The sequence below is a fragment of the Leptonychotes weddellii genome, chromosome 16 (assembly GCF_054177405.1).
Source record: "Leptonychotes weddellii isolate Sample4059 chromosome 16, ASM5417740v2, whole genome shotgun sequence".
Taxonomy (NCBI): domain Eukaryota; kingdom Metazoa; phylum Chordata; class Mammalia; order Carnivora; family Phocidae; genus Leptonychotes; species Leptonychotes weddellii.
In genome coordinates, this window is record NC_138384.1 from 6908604 (window position 1) to 6935227 (window position 26624).

General features: G+C 48.6%; 1 protein-coding gene across 1 annotated transcript in view; it reads left to right on the forward strand.

The window, feature by feature from the left end:
- CDYL2 (chromodomain Y like 2) overlaps window positions 1-24551 on the forward strand; it is a 125257-nt gene extending 100706 nt beyond the window's left edge. The window contains exons 4-7 of the mRNA XM_081806329.1: window positions 4658-4830; window positions 10896-11106; window positions 15613-15756; window positions 18440-24551. Of these exons, the coding sequence (XP_081662455.1) occupies window positions 4658-4830; window positions 10896-11106; window positions 15613-15756; window positions 18440-18598 (687 nt within the window). The 3' untranslated portion in view covers window positions 18599-24551. The remainder of the gene's footprint in view (window positions 1-4657; window positions 4831-10895; window positions 11107-15612; window positions 15757-18439) is intronic.
- The last annotated feature ends 2073 nt before the right edge of the window (window positions 24552-26624 follow it).

Sequence of the window (26624 nt, forward strand, 5' to 3'; positions counted from 1 at the left end):
GTGTTACCATCATTGTTAAGATGAAGCAGAGGTGATTTAACGGCCTCCAGCAGGCCCAGCCTTACTTACTCATGGAGCAACTGGGACGAGGCCACCCTGCATGTCATAATTGAATTTCTTTTTCTAGTTGTATATGGGACATTGGTTGGATTGGCCTCATGGGCAGAAATTCATATATTACTGAGTGTGTTAACTAGATTCTGAGGCCAGTGGGTATGTGGTAATATTGCTCCTGTCTGGAATATAGCACAGAACCAGGAAAATAATGAAAATGCCCCTTTAGGAAAGAACCAGCAAAATAGATTGCCCAAAGTGTTGGTGATTAAAAGCCCATCCACTTCCCCATTGAAGACGCCAAGCCCTCTCTCAACTCCCGGTTTTCTGCAGTGCTCCCAGCCTCAGTGAACTGCACCACCCCTGTCTGAGGGAACACACCAGACATGTGGGAGTCACACCTCATACCCTCTTGATCATACCCACCACATCCACACACCCCTGAGACCTATTAACTTTCATCTTTGAATAGCCCACTAATAGGCTTTCTTCTCTCTATTTCCATCAGGACTATTATATTCTGTCTGGATTGTTGTAATAACCTGCTAACAAGCATGCTCTTTCATCTTTCCTACCCTGTAATCCATTCTCCTCAATGTGGGCACAGTGATCTGCCAGGAATGCAAATCTGATCAAGTCACCCCTTCTACACGCACACACACACATACACACACGCACATGCACGCACGCACACGTGTGCGCACATACTTCAAACACTTCAGTGATTCCTAGTTGCTCTGATTAAGAATTAAAACTGTTCATGTGGCCTGCGAGGCTGGTATTTTCTGACCTGCCCACCTGTGCAAGCCTCCTTGCCTCGTATCACACATCCCCCTTCTCTTCTCCTGCACTCCAGTCAGCCTGGCTTTCTTTCATGATCACACCTGCCCCAGGGCCTTTGCATATACCTGTACTTCTGACTGAAACATCCTTGCCTAGTGGCCTTGCACTTCATTCAGGGCTCAGCTCAACCACCACTTCCATGGGATCCGTCCCCACCCCCCAGATCCCTGCCCAGGTTACATGCCCCTCTCAGGAGCTTTCCCAGCACTAGGCGCCCCTCCCTTCTGGAACTTGTTACTGTTTTTAATGTACATGTATTTGTGTGATAATTTGTTAAATATCTGGTTCCCCCCCATTACACTGTAAGCTTCTTGAAGAGGTAAATATTATGCCACTCATTCAAATCAATAAACATTTATTAAATTTTTTTATGTGTGAGGTTCTGGACTAGGTGTTACAAGGGTTATACAGATAAGTAGAAGTCTCATCTGTTTTAGCTTTTAAGGAATTGTATTAGTTACGTATTCCTGCATAACAAATTGCCCTAAACTTAGCATCTTAAAACAATGAACATTATCTCACAGTTTCTCTGGGTCAGGAATCCTGGCATGGCTTAGTTGTATGCTTCTGGCTCAGGGTCTCTCAAAGCCTGGAGTCAAGGCATGTTGCCTGGGGCTGTGGTCTCTGCTGAAGGTGTGGAAGAGGATCCAATTCCAAGCTCACCCAAGTGGCTGCTGGCAGGTCCTTGCTGGCCAGAGACATCAGTCCCCCCTTTATGGCTACTTCGTGTGGGCTCCTCATGACATGGTCTGCTTCCCCAGACTGAGAGCTCCAAGGAGGAAGGAGAGCATAAGAGGACAGCCAAGACAAGCTGTGTCTTTTTGTATCCCAGTCTCCTCTTGAATGGGACATCCTGTCACTCTTGCTGTACCTTGTGGTTAGGCATGAGCCATTAGATCCGGTCTACACTCACGGGGAGGGGATTCCATAAGGGTATGACTCCCATGGAGGGGATCATCATTAAGCAGGAGGTAGGGTAAGGCAAGGATGCTCACATTCTACAAGGGGGCTTGTAACAAGGGTCATAGGGGACACGTGGGGTGTTGGGAGAAGGAAGAGTTTGCGTTTAGTCAGGGATATTTGGGAAAGCGTTCAGGAAGGTGGTCACAGGTGAGATGGGCCCTGGGTGGCTGATTTCAGCAAGTAAAGATGAAGTAGAGAGAGGGACTGTGGTCTGCTCCCCTTTTCAACCTACTTCTAATGAATTTGGTTATCTGGTTCCAACCCATGGCAGATCAGAAGGTAGAAGTAGCAGGGGCGTGTGCTTTCTCTGGCGGATATTGACATCTGGAGTAAGTGACAGCTAGCAAGGGTCTAACAAGGGCAGTAAATCTCAAGAACATATTTAGGGCTTCAAAATGCATAGCGGTCTTGGACCATTTGTTACAGAGGCATTCCCCAGCGGCCTCTGAGGGCACTGGTCGGTTACAGCCTAGCAAGTGACCATCGAGAGGTAGTTATGTGGGTGCAGCAGAGGAATTTAAGAGCAAGGGAGTAATCATTTTAGAATGTTTTACTTTAAACAAACCAGGTACGTTATACAATTTGGGGTCCTTCAAGGAGGTGGAACCTCAGCCATCAGTCCAAATTGGGTTATCGACACAAGAAAGGCAAAAGAAAGCTATACTAACTAGATATAATGTTCTTTAAATTAAAATATATATATATATAGTTTGTACTTTTGTGACATGAATGAAACACAAATTTACTTTCCATTTAACTCATAAAGGAGGTGGCTGTTTTGTTTGATTTTGTCTTTATTAATTGACAAGTAAATGTGGCCTCAGAGAGAGAGGCAACTCTCTGAGTCATGTGCGGAATGTCAGCTCACGTCTTTACAGTGGGGTTTTCTTTTATTTGCCTCTCAGAGAAATAGAGTTCATGGATTGTTCAGAGTGTGTCTATTTCTGGAGGCAGATGGATTAAAGGACCCACAAGATAGTGGCCTCTTTGCTTTTTTGATGTTCAAAATGAATCTGTGGCTCATACCCTGTTAGAATGGAAAGTGCCTCGGGGCGCCTGGGTGGCTCAGATGGTTAAAGCGTCTGCCTTCGGCTCAGGTCATGATCCCGGCGTCCTGGGATCGAGTCCCGCGTCGGGCTCCCTGCTCCTTGGGAGCCTGCTTCTCCCTCTGCCTCTCTCTGTCTCTGTCTCTGTCTCTCATGAATAAATAAATAAAATCTTTAAAAAAAAAAGAATGGAAAGTGCCTCTCCCATCCTCACAGAGCACAGGCTGAGAGATTCTCCATTCAAACTGACATCCAGCCCTATTTTTTTTCACCCATTTTTTTAAGTCATCCTACAATATGGAGTGGTAGAAAGAGAAGGGATTTGGGGGTGAGATTCGTATCATGGTTCTGTCTCTTGCTGCTGACCTCGGGCAGCTTCACGCCCTTCTCTGAGTCTCCCTTGATTTACCTGCAAGATTGGGATACCATTCCCTCCTAGATGGGATTTTCATTCAGAGTAAAATACGTGGAAATTACCTGTTGCAATCCCTGGCACCTCCAAGTGCTTAATAAATGTGTTCTTTAAAAAGTATAATTTTAAAAACATGGCTCCCATAATAGTTTCCCATTGTACCCTATGATTATGCCTATTGAAAAACTAATAACGATCCCTTAAAAGCCTATTCACTTATTGTCTCCCCAGTTGGACTCTCAGCTCCACCCAGGCAAGTGCATGCCTTGTTTTCTCTTACCATGCCTTTTTTGCACTTATTCACTTATTTTTCCATCCTTCTGTCACTTCAGTTGGACTGATTGAGCTTTCTTTATTTTAACTCCCTCCCCATTCATTGTAATCCATGTACTTTTAAGAAGTTATCCTTAAGTTCTGTGCACATAGTGAAGCCTAAACATCACCCTCACCTCTCCACCACGCCCAGACCTAGAACCCCGGCATGTGGTTGTCATCCCTTCTCTCACTAATGTGCTATTACCACCTGGACCCCATTCTACCTTTGTGCAAACCCTCAGCCTCAGTTGGTCAATATCTGTCTGATGATTTTATAGTCATTCTTATATTGATTTATCAGCACATTCACCACGTTTCTTTGTTGGCTGTTATTCCTTGCATGTCCGTTTTTCTGAATATAGTTTTCTTCTTTCTGAAGTGCATCCTTTTTAAATTCTCTCAGCGAGGGTCTAAGAGTGGTAAACATTCTTTTGCTGAAAATGCCTCATTTTTACCCTTGCTTTTGGATGATAGTTTAGCTGGATACAGAATCTGTGTCGGATGGTTGTTTTCCGTGGCACCTTGAAAATTTTATGAGTTCTGATGCCAAAGCCCACTTCCCATGTGCTACCTACGAGCCAATCAAAAGTCTTAGTTGAATTAAGGATGAGCAAGAGTACAATTAAACCTAGCCTTCTAAAAAAGGCTAACATACCTCACCTGGGCTGTGCACAGGCATTTTTTTCCCACACCTTGAAAAGGGCTAATGCTGGAAGAAGATTTGCAGAGATTTACCAGGGATTACACGGCTCCAAGCCAGACTTCCGAGTCTGAGGCCAGTGACCCCACTGCCACCTTCTTAGCACTCTGCCTGCTTTGGGGATGCTGCAGGGGAGCTCTGGTTTTGGTGTTTCTTTGCTTAGTCTGGATGTGGCTTGAATTCGGGAGAGTCTTCCTGCACAGGAAGAAAAGATGTACTCACCTCTGCCCTCAAGGGTGAGGCCTATGGCGGGCTTGAGATCTGAAAGCCACTTGGCGTATAAGCAGACACTTAACATCCCCGCCAATCCATCTCTGCCTGCAGATTATGAAGGAGGTCCGGCGAGCACTGTGCAACGCGGCCACGGATGACAGCAAACTGCTGCTTCTCAGTGCAGTGGGCAGCGTATTCTGCAGTGGCCTAGATTACTCCTACCTAATTGGCCGGTTGTCCAGTGACCGGAGAAAGGAGAGTACCCGGATTGCAGAAGCCATCAGGTGAGCTCTGCTCATGTTTGGACACTTTGGGACCTGCCTCGTTCTTGTCACATGTAGCACATAAAAATACAGTCTGCTCAGTTAAATTTGAATTTCAAACAACATTTTTTTAATCATAAGTCTATCCCGTGCAATATTTGGGATATATTTACACTAAAAAAAATATTTGTTGTTTATCTGAAATTGGGATTTTAATTGGGCATCCTTTATTTTTCTGCCAAAATTAGGGGTGTCTTTGTTCTCTAGCTTACTTTTTTTTTGGATCAAAAAGAGATTTTATTTCTTTATATTAAGCCCAGCATCTGGTAATGTGCAGGTGTTATCCATGCTACTCCCGCCCTCTGCCTGATGGTGAAATTGTCGATTTTCTGGGTGTTCCTGTGTCCCGAAGCTGACATGGCCCAGCACTGGGGAGAGGATGGAAGGGTACCCCGGGCAGCTGTGCATTTGCAGACCCAGTGGGGTGAGGAGTGCTTCCCCCTCTCTTGTTGCCTTTGGAACAAAAGTTGGGATCCTGGGGCTGACATCCCAACAATCCCGACAATCGGTATCTTTTTCGGGACCCTGAAGGGTAGTTATTTCCCCATTACTTCTAGATTTATCAAAAGCAAGTAAGTGTTATTTCCAGCAAGGGCTGTCACTCAGCCTCCGCCCTGGGAAGGGCTCAGGCTTGCTGCTGCACCTTGCCCCAAGTTCCGACAAGAGTCACGGTGTGGTAATGCCACCTGGTCTCTGGGAAAGGAACACTTCTCCATGTGGGGTCATGGAGCCTCAGGCCTCATGGGAGGGGTTTGCTGGGGCCTCCAATCTCACTGTGCCTGGCAGCATCACATGATGCTGATTGTCATGTGGCTATGAGAGCCTTCCCCAGGATGCGGTCTCCAAGAAATGATATGGGGATGCTGTCACAGGTGGGGTTCCAAGTCCCCTCTTCAGGGTGAAGCATCCAGTGAAGTATGCTCCAAAACACATGCGTGCTTCCCGTTGCAGAATTCGTGCCCAAAGAGACACAAAAAGGCTGAATGCTGTTACTGGAAAGGGCATCGTGGTTGCACGCTGCTCCCAAGCTTCCTGGCTACAGGCAGCCCTGGCTGCGTCCTCAGCAGTTTACTCTCTGCTCGGACTCAGCCATCCCTTTTAATAGCTGCCTCGTCACATGGCGAGGGGGGCAACAGGGTCCCCCCGTAAGCTTCCTTCATTTATGGGACCATCAGAGATGGGGTGCCCATCTCTGGGGCCTGAGGAAAGCCTTGGCCATCGCCGTCATGTGGTTTATGAACTTCAGCGGAGGCATTAGCTGGATTTCCAGGAGTCCCAGATTTGAGGAGATGCTGACTGCATTAGCTAACGTCTTGAGAAACACAGTCAGTGGGATTTAAGACATTTGCTATCTCATCAGGAAGGTGAGTTTCTCTTAGGCAGAGTAGAGGGGGTTGTAGCTGAGGGAATTCTTCCCAATGCTCAAAGGGAGTGGAAGTTCCTAATTTGTGAGCCTGCAGTGACACTGGGAGAGGAAATGGGGGATGCCCCCTAGACCAGCAGTTCACAGCCCGAACAGCACAGAGAATCCACAGGGAGCTTTTCTAAAACCCAGCTGCTTGACAACCCCAGAAGACACCGAATCAGGGAGTGTGGGGTGCGGCCAGCTCGTCTTTGGTTTTGGAAGGACCAAGGGTGGATGAGCAGCTTCACGAGGACGGATGGGGGTGTGTACAGTATGGCCCTCATAGTGAAGAGTGCCCATGGGGTCAGAAAACGCACCTTGCCCATCATCACCAAGTCCTAGGGGAGGCTCCAGCTCCACCAAATTTCGAGTGCTTCGCCCCGGCACCCACGCTCCAGAGTTTGGGACGCAAGGTGGCAGAGAAGCATTTCCCAGAGAATGTTCTGCAGATTTCCAGAGAAGTATCATGAGTGAAGGGCACTGTCCATAAATTACTTTGGGCTATGCTGCAAGTTCTATCCCTGCTCCTGTGGATTTTCCAGGCATAGGAACATATTTGCAGTCTGAGAAGTCTCTTGTGAAAGAACTTTGTTCAAAGTCTAGCATGGCTGAAACATACTTTGGCCACAGAACCTTATAACCTACAGACAGCCCTTGCAGTTCTCTGGGGACCTCCATGCTCTTGGCTGGGCTGACCTCCAGGATCCGGGCACGCTGCACGGCCACAGCACCCCCAGCACTGCTCCTGCCCCAACCTCATCGTTTCCTAGAAAAAACATGCACACACATGACCCAGTACGCCGTATTCACTCTGCAGATGTTTGTTGAATGAACTAGCAGATGTGAGAAGAGCTCAGATGATTCATTCAGCACAGGCTTCTGTCCAGGACCCAAACAAAGCTGTCAGCCCTGTCCTGAAAGAGAGACTGCCCTCACCTGAACTCCTCACAGGTGATGGCATGGTCTGCCGATGAAGATTAATCAGATAACCCATGGGAAAAACTTGGATGGACCCAGCACATAGTTAGTCCTCAGGACAGGGGTAAGGAATTATTTTCATTGCTAGTACTGTTATGTCTGGCCACAAGCTCTAGCTAAGCCTGCTCTGACCGTGGAGTGGGCTTCAAGAGCCCCCATCTGACAGCTCCAGGATGACCATCACCATGTGTATCTGGTGGTCAGAGGTTTCGTACTGGCTGACTTGGCTCTGAAACTTTGGCAGTGGGAGAGCTACACCCTGGCGCTCTGGTTAAAGGGAATAGGTAGCCAGGTCACACAGGAAAGGCCATGGGCCCCAGGTGTCATTTGTATGCAGGTCATTGCTTTGGAGAGTCCTCTGGGCCTGGAGGGCAGATCACCAACCCCTGAGAATGGAGAGAGCAGCTCCCCCACCCCAGCAGGTGCACTGACTATAATACTATAAGCAGCCGTGGCCCAGGGCTCCTGTGGGCCAGGCACTGTCTCCTTCAATTCCCATATGGCCCTACGAGGACAAACCGTTGGCTTTCCCATTTGACGGGGAGGAAAATGGGATTCCAGAGAGTGAGTAACTTGTCCAAGATCTCACTACTGGTTAGGGACGACAGAGTGGAGACTTGACCCCAAAGTTCTTGCTCCTTCTGCCACATCGGAGCAGCCCAACACTCAGGCAGGCAGAGAGCACAGGGCTAGGCTGAGTGGAGGAAGCTGCGGGGGCTGGAGTCAGCATGACTGATGGACTTTGATGCTGAAGAAGATGACAAGCCATCTCCCCCGCACTGTCCCGCCACCCAAGTCAGGATCAGATATCTGAGCGGCAGCATCTGTAATGCAATATCCTGTTTGCTGTCAGGCTTCTGTGTCCACTGGGCCCTTGTGATAGAGATCTTCTGCTTGAGAGGAAGAGGATGGGGAGAATGGTCTGTGCATTGCATTTTCATATCCAGGACATGAGCCTGCAAGGCAGCGTGGACCGAAATAGGATGGCGTGGGGGTGCAGGGGTAGAGCTGGGCACACCCGGTCCCTTTAGCCCTCCTCCGGATGTGTGATCCCTCTGCACAGGGCTCAGGTTGGAGACTGCAGAAGGAAGGCTCTGGGCTCTGGAACGGTATGGTCCCATAAGGTCATGAGGGTGGAGATGAATTCCTCAAGGGCTGTGGTGTGGAGGTTGGAGCAGAGTGGGAGTGTCAGAGAGGCCCTCATGAGGTCCACAGTGGGGAGGCGTCTTGATAGGAAGGACCCTCTTTACTGAAAGTATTCCACAATGGCTGGAGGATGGCATATCCTCACAATGCTAGGGAGGGAATCCTGCACTGAGTGGAAGATTTGGCTTGATGGCTCCTGAATTCCTTTCCAACTTGGAGATTCAAGGTACTGGAATTGTATGAAGGGGTTTAGATGTGGAATGTTGGTCCCAAATCACTCAGACCCTGTGGTTCCAAGGATCCTGCCAAGAAACCCCACATACGGTGCAGGCTCCAAATTGCATTTGGTTAAAAAGCACATGTTAAGGCCAGTGACTGAGGCCATGAAGTTAGGAAGTCAGACCAGGAAATGGGCCACTGGAATCAGAGGAATCAGAGGGCTGTGGTGTCAGAGTGCAGCAGTGTCCTTTTGGGGGGTCAGCATTGGCTGAGAGAGCTCTGCCTTCTACTCACAAACCACTGTACAGGAGTTAGGAGATGGGCTGCCTCGAGCATGGGCAAGGATGCGTACTTAGATGACAACACGCAAGTCGTGAGACACCCCCCACCCCAGGCTTCTCACAGTGGAATCCGATCCCAGCGTATCACTGTGATGCCCACATGTTTTGGTAAGGACTGCAGGGAAATGGTAGCAGCCGTGAAGGCATAAATCAGCCAGACGTTTGTATTAGTGAAGTACTAGCTGCTGTAATGAATAAACCCTGAATATGTGTAATGGCTCAGGTGTGATAGAAATTTACTTCTTATATTTGGGAACCTAAAACGGATGCTTTTGATCAGCCTGTGGCTGTCCTCCAAGTGTGACTCAAGAACCCAGACTCCTTCCGTCTTGTGGCTCAGCACACGGGCCCTCCAAGACAGCCGTGCTCTTCAAGGTGAAAGCGTTTGCAGGCTGCATGGTGAGAGGTTTCTGTGCTCGGGCCTGGAAGTGGGCTTAGGTTTCCACTCACATTCCATCAGCCAGCGTTCGGTTACTTGGCCACAGCCAACTGTGAGAGAGGCGGGGAAATGTGCTCCAACAGCAGACTCAGGAAGAGGAGTGAAGGGAAAGCAGGTGTGGCAAGCGGCGAGTGCATCCCTGCCGCACATCTGCAGTTTTCACTCTCGTTCTGGAAGACTCCTTTATCTATCCGGCAGTTACTGAGGGTGAACTCCAGTAGGTATGGGCACCAAGCCATGCACGAGGCAGACCTGTGGGTTTCTGCAAGGAGCTGAAGAGGGAGGAAAATCCAAAACCAAGTAAGCAAGCAAATAATTAGGATAATTGCAAATTGTGATACTGGTGTTTTCCGAGAACTCTCAGAAGGCCCTTGCAGCTCATGCATTGTGAGCACGCTTGAGGGAGATAAGAGATGAGCCTGGGGGAGTAAGCAGAAGCAAACCAAGGTCATGGTCGTGAGTATGGATTTTATTCTCATGAGTTATTGGTAGTTTCCAGTCTTCCACCTGCGAATAATGAAGGATGCAGGCTTTACTAGACATCTTGGATCTTTCCTCCATGTCCAGATGAGTATTAACATTTTATGGATCTTAGATAGCAGCTATGGGGGAGGTGAAAAGCATTCTAGGGCAAAGAAAGTGGAGTTGGCTCTGCTTAATAGGTACAGATGCACTCTGAACTTTGGTCGATGAGGAAGGGGAGGGGGATAAAATGTCTACTAATTGCAGAGCCATGACCCCAGATGCCTCACGCCTCCAGGGGAGCTCAGTGTCCTTCCCCAGTTTTGGACGAAGCCACCATAATATATAGATCCTTGTCAGCATTCTAGAACCACCCTTGATGGGCCTGGCATCCCTTTGGATGATTCAGAATCAAACAATCATAGGATTAAAAAAAGGTTAAATATCACCTGTGCCCACCATCTGAAGCTTGAATTCCCTCTACAGCATCGCCCAAAGTGATCATCCAGCCAAAACTGGAATACCTCGAGTAATGAGATGTTCATACCTCCCAATGCCAGCCATTCCACCTTCAGCCAGTGCTGTTAGAACATTCTTTGTCTCCTTGCATTCAAATATGCCTCCTTGTAATGCCCTCCTTTTGGTTCTCTTTCTGGTTCTAGACCTTGATGTTCAGGTTGTCTTTCTTAGGATATTTAAAATTTGTCAATATCCAGGGAGTGCTAACTGGGTGCAGTGCTGGGACAATGGGCATGACTCTGGACCCTCTGGGAAAAGTGGGACATATGGTCACCCCACAGATCTCTTTCAGAAAGTGTGCCACCGACCACCGAGTATGCCAGGCCTGTGGCTGCAGCTCAGTGGGCTCGGTGTTCAGGAGAATGAGATGCTTGCCTGGCACCCAGTTCCCTCTGACCACCTGAGGGTGCTTCACAGCACCAGGGAAACTTATTTCAGCCTTGGCAGGTTAAAGGGTATCGAATAGGTCTCGGCAGGCCTGCCCACCTGTTAAAAAGGGTCTTCTCTTTTCTCCCAGGGACTTTGTGAAGGCCTTTATCCAGTTTAAGAAGCCTATCGTGGTTGCGATCAATGGGCCTGCCCTGGGCCTGGGTGCCTCCATCTTGCCCCTCTGCGACATCGTGTGGGCCAGCGAGAAGGCCTGGTTTCAGACCCCCTATGCCACCATCCGCCTCACGCCCGCTGGCTGCTCCTCATACACCTTCCCCCAGATCCTGGGCGTCGCACTGGTAAGCCCCCTCGTTCCTCGGGCAGGGTCTCTCGCTGGGATAAGTGGCTTTGGGTCCCAACAAGACCCCTTCTCTGTCCTGGATTTAGGATATGGCCCTTCAGATGAGTAAGGAGCTCAGGGGTGCACCCACCCTGTGGAATCTGCTGAGTATCTCTGCAGGGGAGCTGGGTTGAGGTCAGGCTGATCTCGGAGCCTTCAACCACTGGTGCCAGATGCCAGTGGCAGGTGTGGCCAAGGGTTGAGAGGTCAACAGGGACATTCACTTATCAAAGGTGTACTTTGTTCACCTAAGTTAACTTAATTCAGTTAGTTCACTTAAGCACTTAACTAGTTAAAGCACATAATAGTTTAAGCTAACTAAACTAAGTTCAGTTTGCTTACCTAAGCACTTGGCCTACATTATCTCATTTATTCTTCACAACAACCTGATAAGACCATGTATTAGAGGGGACTGTGTGCTGTAACAATCCCGCAATCCTAGGGTCCAAACAGCAAAAGTTTCTTTCTCATTCTTGCCTCAGTCCCGTGTTGATGTAGCTGTCCACACTGACTGGGGGCCCAGGCATCTTCCATCTGGTAGACTTACCTTTGCTTTCAGCTGGTGGATGTGAAGAGAGAGCCTGGAGGTTTTCCTGGGCCAGGCCTGCAAGGGGCTTCTTCACCTCCGCTCACATTTCACGGGCCAGGATTCGGTGGTGTGGCCACACCTACCTGCAGGGGAGGCTGGGAAATGTAGTCTTGCCATGTGTCCCAGAAGCAGGAAGGGATTTGATAACCACAGGCAGTCCCACCTGGAGAACCTGCGTTATGGTCTCCATCACACAGAGGGCAAGCTTAACTGGAGAAGGTAAGGAACTCGCCATGCCACGTGTCAGCAAGCCGTCAGAGTGGTGTTGAGCAAGTGGTGGAGTCCACTGTAGGCTGCAGTCAATCCTGCACCAGCAGCCAGAGGGTAGTGTGGTCAGGGGCCACTTAGAAAGCACACACCATGGCCGGCGCTTGAGAGCCGCTAACTCAGTACATCCTCCTACAACCCGGTAATGGAGGACAGTCATTATCTCTGCTTGACAGATTGGAGACTGAGGCTCAGAGAGGGTGAGTTGTCCAGGGTCACAAAGTGGGAGTGGCAGTCGTGGGATCGGAACACAGATTATCGGGTTTCAGAGTCTGTGCTCTTAACCAGCAGGTCATAAAGTAGGACCCACATCCAAGGAATGAGTCTGAAATTGGGGGTCTCTGAAAGACAGAACTGTCTGAAATCAATTTGCATCTCCTTGTAAGAGCTTGTCCCTCTAAGAAGGGGGGTAAGCAGATCTGGTGCGTCCTCCAGACCAGCTCTAGAAAGTCCCAGCACCCACATGTGTGGGTGTGGGCGTTCTAATATTGAAGAAGAAACCTGCCACATTCCATTGCAAGGGACACCTGTGACCTCCTGTTTGTTGAACCCAGTGGGCCCGTGGTCAGCTCTAACACTGTTTGCTCACTCTGCTGTAACAGATGCTCCTGGAAACACTTTCCTCCATCCTTGCCATTCCTGACTTCTCCTTGGCCCTCCAATAATTTATCTGTTCATCTCTTACAAAGCCTTTGATGGGTCTTCTGGTTTGAGTTTGAGGTATTTGGCAAAGCTCAGAGTGTTTTAATGACCCAGCCCTTCTTGTTCCATTTCCTGTTTGGTCTCTGGCCTTGATGTTCACATCCCCCAACTCCAAAAGGTAACTCCCAGGTGACTGCAAAGGCCTGTGGGCTCAGCATACTCACCACCTGCTTTCCTGACCCAGCGGACTGAGTTCAGTGTCTTTTCCACCCTTAGGATTCCTGAGATTCTCCCTCTCCGCACCCCAGGCTGAGGTCTGTGGGTGAAACCCTCAGGTGTCAGCTTCACTCAGGGCTTTGTGGGTCCTCACTAAAGTGTTGCTGGTACTGGGATTCTGCGCGGGGATGCCCGATCATTTTGACGCTCCCTGCTGTCTCTTTGAGATTTCCATTCTGAAAAATATGTCCCCTGGTTGCATTACACACTAAAACCACATGGGCATTCTGATGACCAAGGACTGAGCAGGTTGTCCCAGCAAGATTCTCTAAGCTTTCACTGATCACCTCCTACTTGCCGGCCACTTTACTGGGCACTTCCCACGGGCTGGTCTCATTCACTCTTCTGAGCACCTGCAAAGGTAGGTCCTACTGCTCTCCATTTTACAGATAAACTGACGCATGGACGCTTGAGGTGAAATTCTGGCAGGTGTTGCTCCTTCTTTGCGCCCACAAACCTAAGTAAGCTTCCAGTAGGCACCAGGCATTGCCTTACCTGCTTAGAAGTACAAAGATGAGTAACAGGGGGGCTCCATCCCTGACAGTCCCATCTGTGGGTGCGGATGCATGGCTGGTGTGGTGTTGCCCTGCTCTTTCGTTATCTCATTGGATCCTCCCGAGTGGTAACTGGTACCCACTTTAGAGATGAATAAACAGGCTCAGAGAGGCAAAGAGATTTACATAGGGTCCCAGAGGAAAGCAGAAGGCAGAGCAAGGGCCTCTGATCCTGCAGCCTGTGCCTTCCTCTGCCCTGGTCCTGAAACCTTGGCCTTCCCACCTGGGGAGGTGGGAAAATTACACCAGTGGCCCTACTGCTGGACTGTGATAAGGTTCAGGGGTGCTTAGAGAAAGCTCCTGACAGGGGCACCTCCCAAGTGAGTCTGGAAGGATGGGAACCCCCATTCTACCCCTTGAATGTGGGCTTGTCCCTCTTTGATGGTAGCATGAAACAGGAAGAAAATACGAGATCGGTGGAGACCACCAGCAGCCCCACACCCACCAGCACCACCTTGTCTATGCAGCTGGGCCAGCGGGTGGAATCGGGGAGGCCATTTGGATTCAGGGACTTGGGGTTGGGGCTGCTTGAGGCCACTCACAGGCTCACCAATGGCAGAAAAATGAGGCAGGCAGGGAGCCCAGGAAGCAAACACTTCCCCTTTTGATCTCGGCCACCGTGCTCTGCCCAAAGTCAGTGCCACTCCCGTTCCTCCCTGTCCTTTGTGGTTGCAAAAATGTGAACATTGTACAGTCTTATCTCTTTCTGTCTCTTTTATTTCAATCATTTCTGAAACTCCAAGAATGTTGCTGACTGAGACATATTCTTGCCGACCGTGTCCTGTTTGGCTGCTTCTGTAGCGTTCCTTCCTTTCATTTCTCCTTCCCGAGACAGAGGTGTTTCTAAATAAGTATAATGACAGAGATTTGTCTCCAAACCTCTAACCAAATGCATGCTGTAGGCTCATTACCAACCTGATAAATTTCTCTACTCTGGCATGAAAGATTGTCCTTTGGGTCTTCATGACCCATCAGTGACAACGAGAACAAAGGGGAAAACACATGCAGAGATCCAGCAGCCGAGAGAGCCTGACGTTTCCACATTGATCCAAGAGCGGCTCAGCATATAGGGGCAGGCAGCTGGATGGCAGGTCAGGGAAGGGATTGTCTGCTGCGTGAAGGAGGTGGGGGTTTATCCTGAAGGAGATAGGGACCCCATCACATGGTGGTGACCATCACACCCTAATTATCAGCTGGAGAGTCACTTGGTAAGTTTTAGTGGTGACTGCATTGTGCTATCTGTGCCTAGGACTTTATCCATCAGCCTCCTCCCAGAACACGTATAACAGCTGTGAACTACAAAGCAAAAGGAAATTCTTTGGGGAGTAGGGTGTGGAGGAAACCGCAGAAGGCGGGGAGGGAGATGGTCAGGTGGGGAGGGTGCTTTCTACCCTTTCCAACTGGGCAGAGGTATGCACAGCCCTGGGTCACCAGGAGAGATGTGTGCCTCTGCGTTGGTATGATGGTATTATTTAGGACCTTTCTGGCTGCCAGTGATGGAGACACTTTTAACTGGCTTAAAACGGGAAGAAAAGAATGCATTGATTGCCATAACTTGCATATGCATAAGTGGAGCCTTCTTTGGGGTTGCTGGGATCCAGGAATCCCAGCTCAGTCAGGACTCTTGTTCTCCAGCCTTCCTTTCTTTGTGGTCTCACCTCTCCAAAGAGTGGGGACACAGCAGTGGGTGGCCATGGGCTCCTTGACTTTCGCATGCAACCCCATCGCCTCTAGCTGGGAAGCCTCGCGGAGAGCTTTATTACACAGGACACATATCTGTTCCTTTGTGGACCAGTCGTCATGGCTGGGATGTCAGCACTGAAATGTACCCAGCCTGAGGTGCTTGCTCACTCCTGTGGGCCTGCTGCCAGATGTGGGGAGGGGTGTTGGGCAGACGAACCCACAGTCGGTACGTGGCTTCCTTTGGGAATTGGAGGAAAGCTGTGGACTCTCTGCTCAGAAAGATGCACACAGACACAGATGTTTGCAGGTAGTTCCCAAAGCTTATCTGACCCCCCAGTTGATAGCCATGCCTTAGAGAACCAGGACAGTGGTGTACACGTCAAGACCAGGCCTTGCTAACAGACGTGGGAGGCACTCTGGGCCCTCAGCCTTCCCCTGCCTTTGCTTTTTTCAGGCCAACGAGATGCTGTTCTGTGGGCGGAAGCTCACCGCCCAGGAGGCATGCAGCAGGGGACTTGTGTCCCAGGTCTTCTGGCCAACCACCTTCAGCCAGGAGGTCATGCTGCGGGTCAAGGAGATGGCCTCCTGCAGCGCAGTGGTGAGTTCCTGTGTCTTTGTGTGCTTGTCCGTGCAACAGACCCATTTTACAGATGAGGGTCATGAGGCTGAGAGGGACTAACTGACTTGCCAAAGGTCATGCAGGGTGTGTGTGTAAAGCCGTCAGTGCCTCCTCTCGGGGTCGAGAGCTTTCATCCGGAGACAGACAGTCGGTATTCTTAGAGATTCTCCGTCATGTCCAGCCTGAAAACCTCACAGAAGAGATTTATACCCTGGGGTAGAGCGCGTTGCCTTAAAAGAAAGTCCTAGACACACACGGGAGCATAAAACATCTGTAGTTTTCAAAGAATACGAAAAACAAAGGCACATAAGGACAAAGGGTGTTAAACCGTCCTGGAGATGAGAGAAGCCAGCACACGCCGTCCTCATATTTCATTTCTTCTACCCACCGAGTGCATGGCACGTTTAACCGTCGCCGTTTGACTCTGAGGACACATCGGAAAATAGATAAATAAATAACACCTCTGTAGAGGCGCCGGATTTTAATTAAATGTCAATTTTATCTCATAAAAGTCACTCTGAGCGCAGTATGGAAATACCCTGTTGAAAGGTGGAGTAAAGGCTGCTCCTGGAGCCACGGGGCCAGTCTAGGAAATGAGAAAGGTGATTTGGCAGAATAAGGTCGGGGTGGGGGCGCTTCTGTCTGTGCTTCGGAGTCAGGGAGGTGCTGGGCTGGAATTTTGGGGTCAGACCCATGAGTGTCCCTTCCTTCTCTCCGTCTGCACTGACCCCCTGCCCCCAACGTCCCGGCCGCCATGCCTCTCCCCCTCCCCCCTGCCCCAGCCGCCGAGCCTCTCCCAATTTGCCTCATCAGCCTTGACTGGGCACCTACTGTGTGTAAGCTCCGCTCCCAGGAAACCTGACAGTGCCAGTGATGGTGAGGGAGAGGTCCGCATCATTGGTGATTGCGTATTATGGGCCATGCCCTCTGTTAATCTCTTTATGCGGATTGTCTTTTAATCTTCCTGATAACTGCTGTGACCCACTCGTCCCACTTTGCTTGGGACTTTCCTGGTTTTAGCGCTGGAATCCCATGTCTCAGGAATCCCCGTGTCCTGGGCACACAGGGATGGTTGATGAGCCTAGGATCAGCTGCACGGAGAAGCACGTAGACATTCTAAGCAGAGGAAGCAGTTTGAGTGAGGGCACACGAGTGCGAAAACCCCCGTGGAGTTCAGGCAGCGGCTTATTGTGGTGGAAGCAGGTTCACGGGGTGAGTGAGGGACAATAAAGTTGAAAAGGAAGGTGGGAGAAAGGCCTCAAAGTTCCATGAAGGAGTCTGGTCATGGGCAGTTAGAGGTACAGAGGCAAGCAAGCTGTTGAAGAAATACTGCAAGGAAATCTCTCCTCTCTCCAGTTGTGAATTCAGGAGCTTTGGGGGTGAGTTGCTTGAGAAAGGACTCTGCTCTGGGACCTGGGAGCTGGGGTTCTTCAGGGGAGCTCTTGTGAGGCGGGAGGCGGCCTTGGTCCGCCGGCCCCTTCTCACTCCCCTTAGCCTCCAGCCCGGGCCGAGTAGGAAGATCCCAGCTTCCTTCCAGCCTGCTTGAGCAAGAAAGCCCTTGTCCTGCTTTTTCTCTTTGAAAGTACTTTGGGAAAGTGTGAAGCGAAGCCTTGACATCAGCAGAGGAGGGCGGAGGCCGGTGGAAGGACGAAGGATGCTCGGGTGCCTCAGTCCCCCGCGGTGTCTGTGCTTGGCCCGCCCCGGTCAGCCGGGCGTCTGCAGGCCACATGCGCTGGGCAGCTCGGGCGCCTTTACTCCGCTGGGCTCCGGTCCTCCGTCATAATGTGGAGATAAAATCACTACCTCTTTCTGGAGTTAACATGAGGACGAAATGAGAGAAAGCAGGGGAAGTACTTCTCACATCTACTTCTAATCGCGTTGCTATTAGGATTGTGAGCAGTACAATTGCTGTCACTCATGACCGTGATGATTTTCCCCGTTACCACCATTATCGCTACCGTAGTCCTGATATCGCTGTCGTTGTGTTGCTGCCATAACCCTGTGGCATCAACACGGCCACGACCGTCCTCACTATGGCATTACTAACACTCCCACTGTTGCTGCTGTAATACTCTAGGGTTATTACTGTTGTCCTCGCTGTTACTAGGCATCCCTACAGTTACCGCAGCTGGTATTACTCCCTACTACAACGATCGCTAGTTCTCTTGCCGCGGCTCTTCCTACTAAGCCTAAACAAGAGACACTCCTGCTGGGGTGAGCCCGCTGCATACTCTGACAGCCCTCAGCTCGTTCTCTTACTCTGTGATGCCAGCCGTCCTTACGGTAGGCGTTGTTGTCACGTGGGCGCAGATAATCAGAACGAAGCATGCGAGGTGAGAGCGGTGTTTCCCAAACTTTTTCATGACACCCATAGAAAATGATATGATATGTCACCCTTGGGTCAAGGACAAAGCTCTCGTGGTCGGGGGTCACACAGGCCCCACTGCGCCATCCCAGGGACCGAGGGCTCAACACCTTGGCGCGCCTGGAGCCCATTCCTGGCACTGCTGGGGACACGGGGCCTGGGAAGTTCTGGACGACAGCAGGCAGTCTCCTCTGGCTTTGGACATCGGAAGGTTAACTGGTGCCTCCTAGGCCAAGTACGTTCTTCTGGAGCAGAGTCCCTGGGGCCGGCTAACGAGGCTTATGCGTTTCCCTTCAGGTGTTGGAAGAGTCGAAATGCCTCGTTCGGAGCTTCCTGAAGTCCGTGCTTGAAGATGTGAACGAGAAAGAATGCCTCATGCTCAAGCAGCTCTGGAGCTCCTCCAAGGGCCTGGATTCCCTGTTCAGCTACCTGCAGGACAAAATTTACGAGGTCTGAAGAGCCCCAGCCCAAGTGCCCCAGCGCTCGAGGGCACCTGACTTCCATCTTTGCCCTGTGCTTCAGAAATCCGAGCACGGTGTGCGCCGGCTAAGGCGTTTGTCAAGGTGTCTCTCTTGTGTCCATTTTCTCCTGTCCTTTGGTTGCTCCGCATTGGTTTGATTTTGTATAACAGATGGGAAGCACAGCATACTCGGCTTCCCCCGGGTCCCCCCACCCCCACCCCCGTCCCTCCACTGGCCAGAGAGGTATCGAGGGCTATATCTTCCCAGGCCTCTGCCAGGTACTGTTGGTCCTCTCCCCACTCGCTGAAATGCACCATCCCGGTCCAGGAGGGGGAAGGCCAGTTTTCCCCATCCTTCTGACTCAGGCCGTGTCTACACAGTGCCTCTGCTTTGGAGACGTGGCTGTATGGCTCTCTCCGGTTAAGTGCAGATCCGGTGACAGGGGACAATCAATCTTAGGGAATTTCCAGACCGCTGAGCAAAACAGTTGTGTAGAGCCAGCCTCAGTCTTCTCTCTGATGCAAATCTGTGTGACTTTTAGGGCTTGGTCTTAAAACCCAGTTGAGTGATTTGCAAACCCAGATATTGTACGTTTAGGAATGTTTTGTTAAATATATATTTTTAAAACAATGTAAGTGAAAATTCTGATAATTTATGTGTATTATATGTAAAGCTAGTTTTACAAAAACATGAACTACTAGATTTTTTTCTTTAATCAAACTTATTTAATTTATTTATTTTTGTTTATATATTATGATATCTGTCGTTGACACAGATATTATTTTCATACTGCCCTGGACCAAATCCCGTACAAGGTTCATGCTGTTTGGTGCATTCTAGCAATGAACCACGCAGAAATAAAATTTGGAGAGATGTAAATGGAAGGATTCCCATGGATAAAAGGAATAGCTCTGCACCAGATCCTCTTCATGTAAAACGGTTCTCAGCTGTAATAATTGAGTACCTGCTCTTAGGAGAAATTATGGGAGAGTTTTCTCTTCACTCTGCTGCCTTGAAGGAGATAAAGGGGCCTCCAGCCTGAATGGTACTGAGACATACCCACTCCCTAATTCGTCATGTCAGGAAGAGCTAATAGGCCCTGCCTAGGGATTGCATATTGTCTAGAGTGAGCCCTTTGTCTTTGGGGCAAATGACTGAACTTGGATTTCAGAGTCCATTTCTTCCATGTGGACAGCGTTGTCTGGTTTTGGCCTTCCAGCGGAGGTGGGCGAAGAGCTCCCACTCTGTTGAGCTGTCAGTTGGTTTGAATCATTTCGTGTCTAGAAGCGCAGACGATCTTGTTGCTAGTTGTTTACTTACATCAGGGCGAAATAACCAGGGATGAGGCCTCCTGTGCCAGGGTCCCTGGGCTGCCTGCCCACATCTGCATTTAGACCATCACCCCAAAGTCCATGGATCAGCTGAAGAGAAGGGGCGGGACTTGGTTTGGGTTTGGGTTGATGAAGAGAAAGGTAGACCTCGGGTTTGGAGCAGCGAAATGACAGGAGCATGTTCTGCATGAGGCGTCACCCTTCTGTGGGTCAGTTAGATTATCGGAGTGATGGGATTGTTCCATATCCATCACAGCCCATGAGTATTCTCAGAGACCTCCTTGCCTCCCTCCTCTTCTCTTTCCCTCTGTGGTCGCCAGCCTGTCTTGGCCCTTGTTGGAGACAGTGAGTGGAGCAGGGAGTGCTGGGAGCATGGTGGGGGGAGGGGAGGCCGGCTGAGAACAGGGAGGCTGTTGCCACAGTTTTCTGTCTGCCTTGTGTTTCAAGAGTGGGTTGAGTGTCTACACTAAGGCTCGAGACATGGTCCTGTAGATAGTGAATGTGAAGTTCATCTGGATGCGATCCCCAAGATGGCCTTGGTTCTCTCTATAGAAAGCCCCTCTCCTTATTATCCTTCCCCATTGGAAGGATCTCTGATGATAGGGTAAGAATGTGAAACTGTTACTAGGGTAGAATTTCTGCTGTTAATTTGTAGGTTCTGGGTATAAGAGGAGGTGTTTTGAAAGATGGTCTGTATTTTGGTTGTTTCTACACAGTCAATTCAAGGAGGATGTTCCACAAATTGGGCCAAAGTAGGTTAAATCTGCTTGCTGCAGGGTAGACTGCATTGCTGAATTCTCCACTTTCTGGATAGTTGTTTTGATAATATGGAGATGAAATCCAGGTAACTTTTAGCAAACTGACCTGGGATGGAAAATGCCAGATCTGTGCATGTGTCTGGGTTTACCCTAAGAGCTTTCTCAAGACAGGGGGCTCAGGTTTTCACTTTTTATCTTTGGTCACAGCGCCTTCTCTCCATCCATAGGATCGCTTCTCCCCTCTCTTCACCCTGCTTTGCCTCCACCCCCACCCTCTGTCCCTTCCCAGAGCCTGGGCAGGTCTTTGAGGAGCTGCCTGGTCTTGGCAGCCCAAGCCCAGAATTCACCTTGGGGTTGGAAGAACCGCCGTGGGTGGCAAGTGAGGGTACTTCTTCAGTCGAGGAACCTTGTAGGTAACCCACTCTTTGCCGTTCCGCAAGCCCCACGTTAGACTTCCCCTCCCCGCTCCGCTCCAGCCCCAGGTGATTAGCACCCAGCGTCCTGTAATGGGACCACTGGAGTTAGCAGCCCCATTCCAAGAGGACTCTGCAAACTTTGCCAAGGTGGTCAGAGCTGCTCATCATTTGGAAACCACACAAGAATGCTGATGTACCCACATGTCCCTTCCAGCTTTTAAATAATGTCTGTGGGCAAAAACCATTAAGAATTACCCTCTAAGAATGGAATTGGCTAGCTCTGAGAAGGTAGTAGAGAATTGATTTAAAATGTTATACTTGTTTGGTATAGATTAAACTAGGAAATGTTCTCTCTGAAGCATGATAATATGTTTCTTCCATATGAAGTTTAGTATGAGGATGGGAAAATAATGATCAAAATGGACTCTGATCAATGCAACTGTAGCTCCAAATATCCACATTTTAAAAAAAGCCTTGACTGAATGCTGAATTGCATTTCCCATTAATTGTTGGTTTAAAAGATTTTGTAAACTTTTTTTAATTTGAAATTGAGTCACATTCATGCAATTTTCCAATCTAGTTTCTGTGGAAATTTTTTTAAGAGAAACAAATAGAAACATCTTCAAATCTTCCTAAGTGAATATTTAAAATGCAGAATTGCTTCTCTTCTGTGTTTCTGTATTCAGACACTTAGATCTGTTGTACATATTAGTTTAGACACTCTCACTAATATACGCAGTATTTAAGACTCTAAATGAGATTTCATAAGTATTTTATTTTATTCTCTGTAAATGGTTTTGTATAATCTTTAAAAATCTACACTTTGCCTTTGTAGATATTTAAGGGAAACCATTTGGGGGTTGTCTTGCATGTATATTTTTGTTGTAGATAAGTGTTGCTCAGTTATTTCTGCAAATTTTGGTTGAAATGCTTACAGACTTTAATACAGTATATATTTTCAGAATATAAACTTTTATATTTCTGTGGTAAGTTAGGATATGCGTTTTAGGCAATCTTTTCCATTAACATCACTTGTTCTTTCAAAAAATAGCATACTGGTTTGGTGCCAATGGTTTTATTTTTTTCATTAGAATCTACTGCTTTTATATTGTTGGAGAGCAGGTTAATTTTCTTTTTCTCAGAGTAATTGAGTTTGAAGTATAATTTGAAAATGTACTGAATTTGTGGATAAGCCTTACCATTAGGATCAGTAAATTTTGCAACCTTTGCAACTACATACGTAGTTTAGGACCTCCCCGTAAAGTCTCACTGTGCGGCAGTTGATGGAGTCTGTGAACAGAGCCTTAAGCTTGTTGCAAAAAAAAAAAAAAAAAAAAAAAAAAGGGTAATACGGGTTGTTGTTTCTTCCAAGCAACGTAAGCCATGTTGATGGACTCAACGCAGTCCGAAAGTCATGGCTAATGTGAAGAGTTTGGTTGAGCTGATGGCAGCAGGAGCCAGACAGGCAGCTTGGTGATTGCTTTTGGCCATAGGAATGGACCAAGGATAGGTTTTATGGAGCCTCCTTCGCACTATTCACATGGTTTAGACATGGTCACAGGGAGGGCTGCTGGTCCATCATTTGTTCTGAACAAATGGCATTTCCTACTCCTGACTTTGGTGGTTGACCCCAGGTCCCTCGTGGATGACCTGGCACCATCCAGCCCGGCTGAGGTCAGCACTCCTTGAGAGGTGTTAACAAAGTTTACATGTGAGTCTTACTGTGTAGACAATCTGAAGTCAATTTCAGTTACATAATCAGCATTCCCATGTGTCCTGAGTGTCTTATTAATGAACTATGTGTGTGAAGCCATACTTAAAACTGAGTTTAGCAGGGCAAAGGCAAACTAGATTAAGAGCATCACATCAGCTGAGGCCAGTCACCCAGGGCTGTTTTAGTGGAGTCTAAGTCATGGAGCTCATTGGTGGTGCATCCACTGTGTCTGGGATCTAATAAAACCATCTAGAGTTTGGACTTAATTTTTTTCTAAAGATTACGATTCCTTTCGGTTGGCCACACTTCCCTAGCTACCAACTGATTCTCCTTACTAAGGCTTTAAAGATGACTGGAGACCAGGGCTCTCGTATGGCTAAACGTCAGGTTATTGAGTGCATCTCTAGTAAGCATTTATAAGGTCCATCATCAAGATGGAGATTTGCTTCCCGTGTTTGCAGTGTGTGCGCAGTCCAAAGAACAGATGTCGGATCTGAAGCCTCAGCTGGTGTCTGTCCGGGTTGACCATGCCTCATTGGCCCAGCACCTGACCTGATGCTGGAGCTCGCTCATTCAGGGGACTCCGGGAAGTTTGGAGGGTGTAGAGTATTCCATCTGGTATTAAACTTGTCCCTGTGCCATTAGTCCCAGCTGGAAGTCATTTGCTGGTGTCCACATTGACAGGATTGTGAAAATACTGCCTTTCATAAAAGTAAGGACCAAAGAATTCCATTAATACCAACAAAGCACGTGATTCATAGACTGTGGGCACATCCAGACAGAGGTGTGCACGCTTTATGGCACAGAGAAGCTGCTCGCTTCCACCGACCTGGCTGGCCATGCAGAGGGATTTGTTATCACCTTGAGAAGGCTCTGAAAAATGAGTTTCTCAGATTGAAACTCGCTGTCTCAGGTGGCTGTTTCTGCTGTGCAGTCCCAGCCCTTATCCATATCATAAAAGGTGGAGGTCTGGCATTCTTCCAGATGATCTCACCAGTGTAGACTGTTCCATCTGAGTAGGAACTTCCAGCGTGAGTTTTTAAAAATGTGTCTACACTGAGCAGCATCTTGAAGTTGCTAAATTTCCACCTCCTTTTGTTCTTCATTGACCCATTCCAATTCCTGTTTGGCACGAGAAGAATTTCCCTCAATTCTCACACCAAGGGATGCTCCATTTTTCATTCATGATGAAGTCACCAATCCATTAACTGGTTGAGAAATGATTGATGCTGAAGAAGTGGCATTCTAGTGGTAAGGCTTATTACCAAACTTCTGATAATGAAGCAGGCTACCAAAAACTTATCCAGCCCACCCTAGGAGTGTGTGGATTTGATCGTGGGTGTCACACACACACACACCAAAATCCAAGGAGACCTTTGCAAATTAGGCTACTTGTTTTATTTTGCCAGGTTATCATGGGAGAGTCTTTAACTAGTTCTGAATATTTGTAAGTATGAGTACTTCATAGAATTATAAAAGCAGGTACAGCTGACCCTTTCTCACTGCGTTGTAAATATTTCCTGAGACTGGGTGCAGTACTGAGGGATAATAATCTTCTGACTTATCAAATGCTGACTGTCTAGAGCAAATTGTACACTCTCTTTGTGAATGGTCCTGTAACGTGTATGAACACATTTCTGGGTGCCTTAGAAGTTGTATTTTTCATGTGTGCTAATACGCAGTATTTATACGTTGTGAGAAGCTGCTTTGAATAAAAAGGTTGAAACTTCGTCTGCATTTGCTTGTGTACATGAAACTCACAAACCTGTGGTTTCTCAGTAGTGAAGGGGTTGAAACACCTGATGCCTCTAGGTGGTGTCTGGGTTCCTGACTTGAGGCTTCAGTGATTCAGGCTGGTAGCCACTGGGCAACAACAGCATGACCCCAGAGGACTGTAGAATGGGGGGGCCCAGGGATTATTTTTCAGGGGGGTTGATATCAGCATTCGTCCCTTCCCTGGTACAGGTGGAAGGTTACTTGCACAGGGCTCACTCCTCACCAAAGATGAACCCCCATAGAGCTTGACCTTGCATGACCCCAGCTGCCGTACGTGGCTTACCACAATATTTGTCACTGTGGAATTGTGTAAAATCCTTTCACACACACGATCTTGTTGCTTCGATCATCACAACATGGCTCTTAGGAGAGGGACGCTGAGGGGGTGACCCCTGACCTCCAAGGCCTGGCTCCAGTGACATCGCAGGGAAGGAGCTTTTTCGGAGTTCGTGGCAACAGAATCCTGGGAAAGGGATTTGCACAAGGTCAACGTCTAACTGTCCATCCAGCAGCAGGATAGAGCCTCCTGTTTTGTCGCAGGACCTGCGCGGGTGCTAAAAGGCGGAGCTTACTCAGTCCCTGTCGCAAAGGGGCTCAGGGTCTAGGAATGTGGGAAAGGTGGGTAATCCTGCCATGCTTCTCAAACTGTCCACAATGCAGTACTGGAGAGAACACCTTCCTGCCCAATTATGAACACCCTCAGAGTGGAGAAGGGGCTGCACTAGTGATTGCTCATTTTCCCTCGGGTCACCTTTCAGTCCCCGTGGGCCAGCCAGCCTTGGCTGGAGCCCAGGATCTTCCCTCTGCTGGCCTTCCCGCCCTTTTTCTTTCTGTTGTTTCTGGTGTCATCATTGTCCCCGTTGTTGCTTTGTGAGCCTCTTTGGCCTTTCTGCAAGGTCCTGATTCCATCCTAAGTGGTCAAGGTCACTCCTGAAAAGTCCTTTACTTCTAACTGCCTCTGATCCTTCCAGTAGCCTAGAAGGCCTTTCGGATACTCCGAATGTGACGTCTATAAGCCAAACCTTGTTCCTTTGACTGCCTCTCGCAGGCTAACTTTGATGGGACATTCTGCTCAAGAGCCTCTTCACCAACAATGAGAGGAAATAAACAGAGATGGGGTTGGGACTTGCATCTGGTCCAACATCAAGAGCAACAATTAAATGACTCACCAGTGTAGTGAATAAGCAGGAGCAGAGTGTAATCCCAAAAGGAACTTTATTTTTTTTCTCACTGTCCCTTTAAGTCTGGTTAATGGGATAGTCCTAATCCGAGATGAAAACACAAGTAGGCTGCAGGAACTTTCTGGTAAATGTTCCTTAAAGTCACAAACACAGGGGTGCCTGGGTGGCTCAGCTGGTTAAGCGTCTGCCTTCGGCTCAGGTCATGATCCTGGGGATCGAGCCCCGCATCAGGCTCCCTGCTCAGTGGGAAGCCTGCTTCTCCTTCTCCCGCTCCCCCTGCTTGTGTTCTCTCTCTCTGTCAAATAAATAAATAAAATCTTAAAAAAATAAAGTCACAAACACAGTCTCAACTCAATAATTATGGGGGTGGGGGATGGGCAAAATAGGGGAGGGAGATTAAGAGGCAAAAACTTACAGTTATAAAATAAATAAATTGGGGCGCCTGGGTGGCTCTGTTGGTTAAGCGTCCGACTCTTGATTTTGGCTCAAATCATGATCTCAGGGTCATGAGTTCGAGCCCTACAGCGGGCTCCATGCTGGGTGTGGAACTGCTTAGGATTCTCTATCTCCCTCTCCATCTGTCTCTCCCCCCATGCTCATGCGCGTTCTCTCTCTAAAAAAATTTTAAAAAAAATCACGGATGAAAAGTACAGCACAGGGCATGTAGTCAATGGTATTGTAATAACTGTATGGCGGCAGATGATAACTAGACTTGTCATGGTGAGCAATGTGTAATGTACATAACTGTGGAATCATGATATTATACCTGAAACTAATACAATATTATATGTCAACTATACTTGAATTTAAAAAGATAATTTAAAAAATGGCCATGTCCCAGTTAA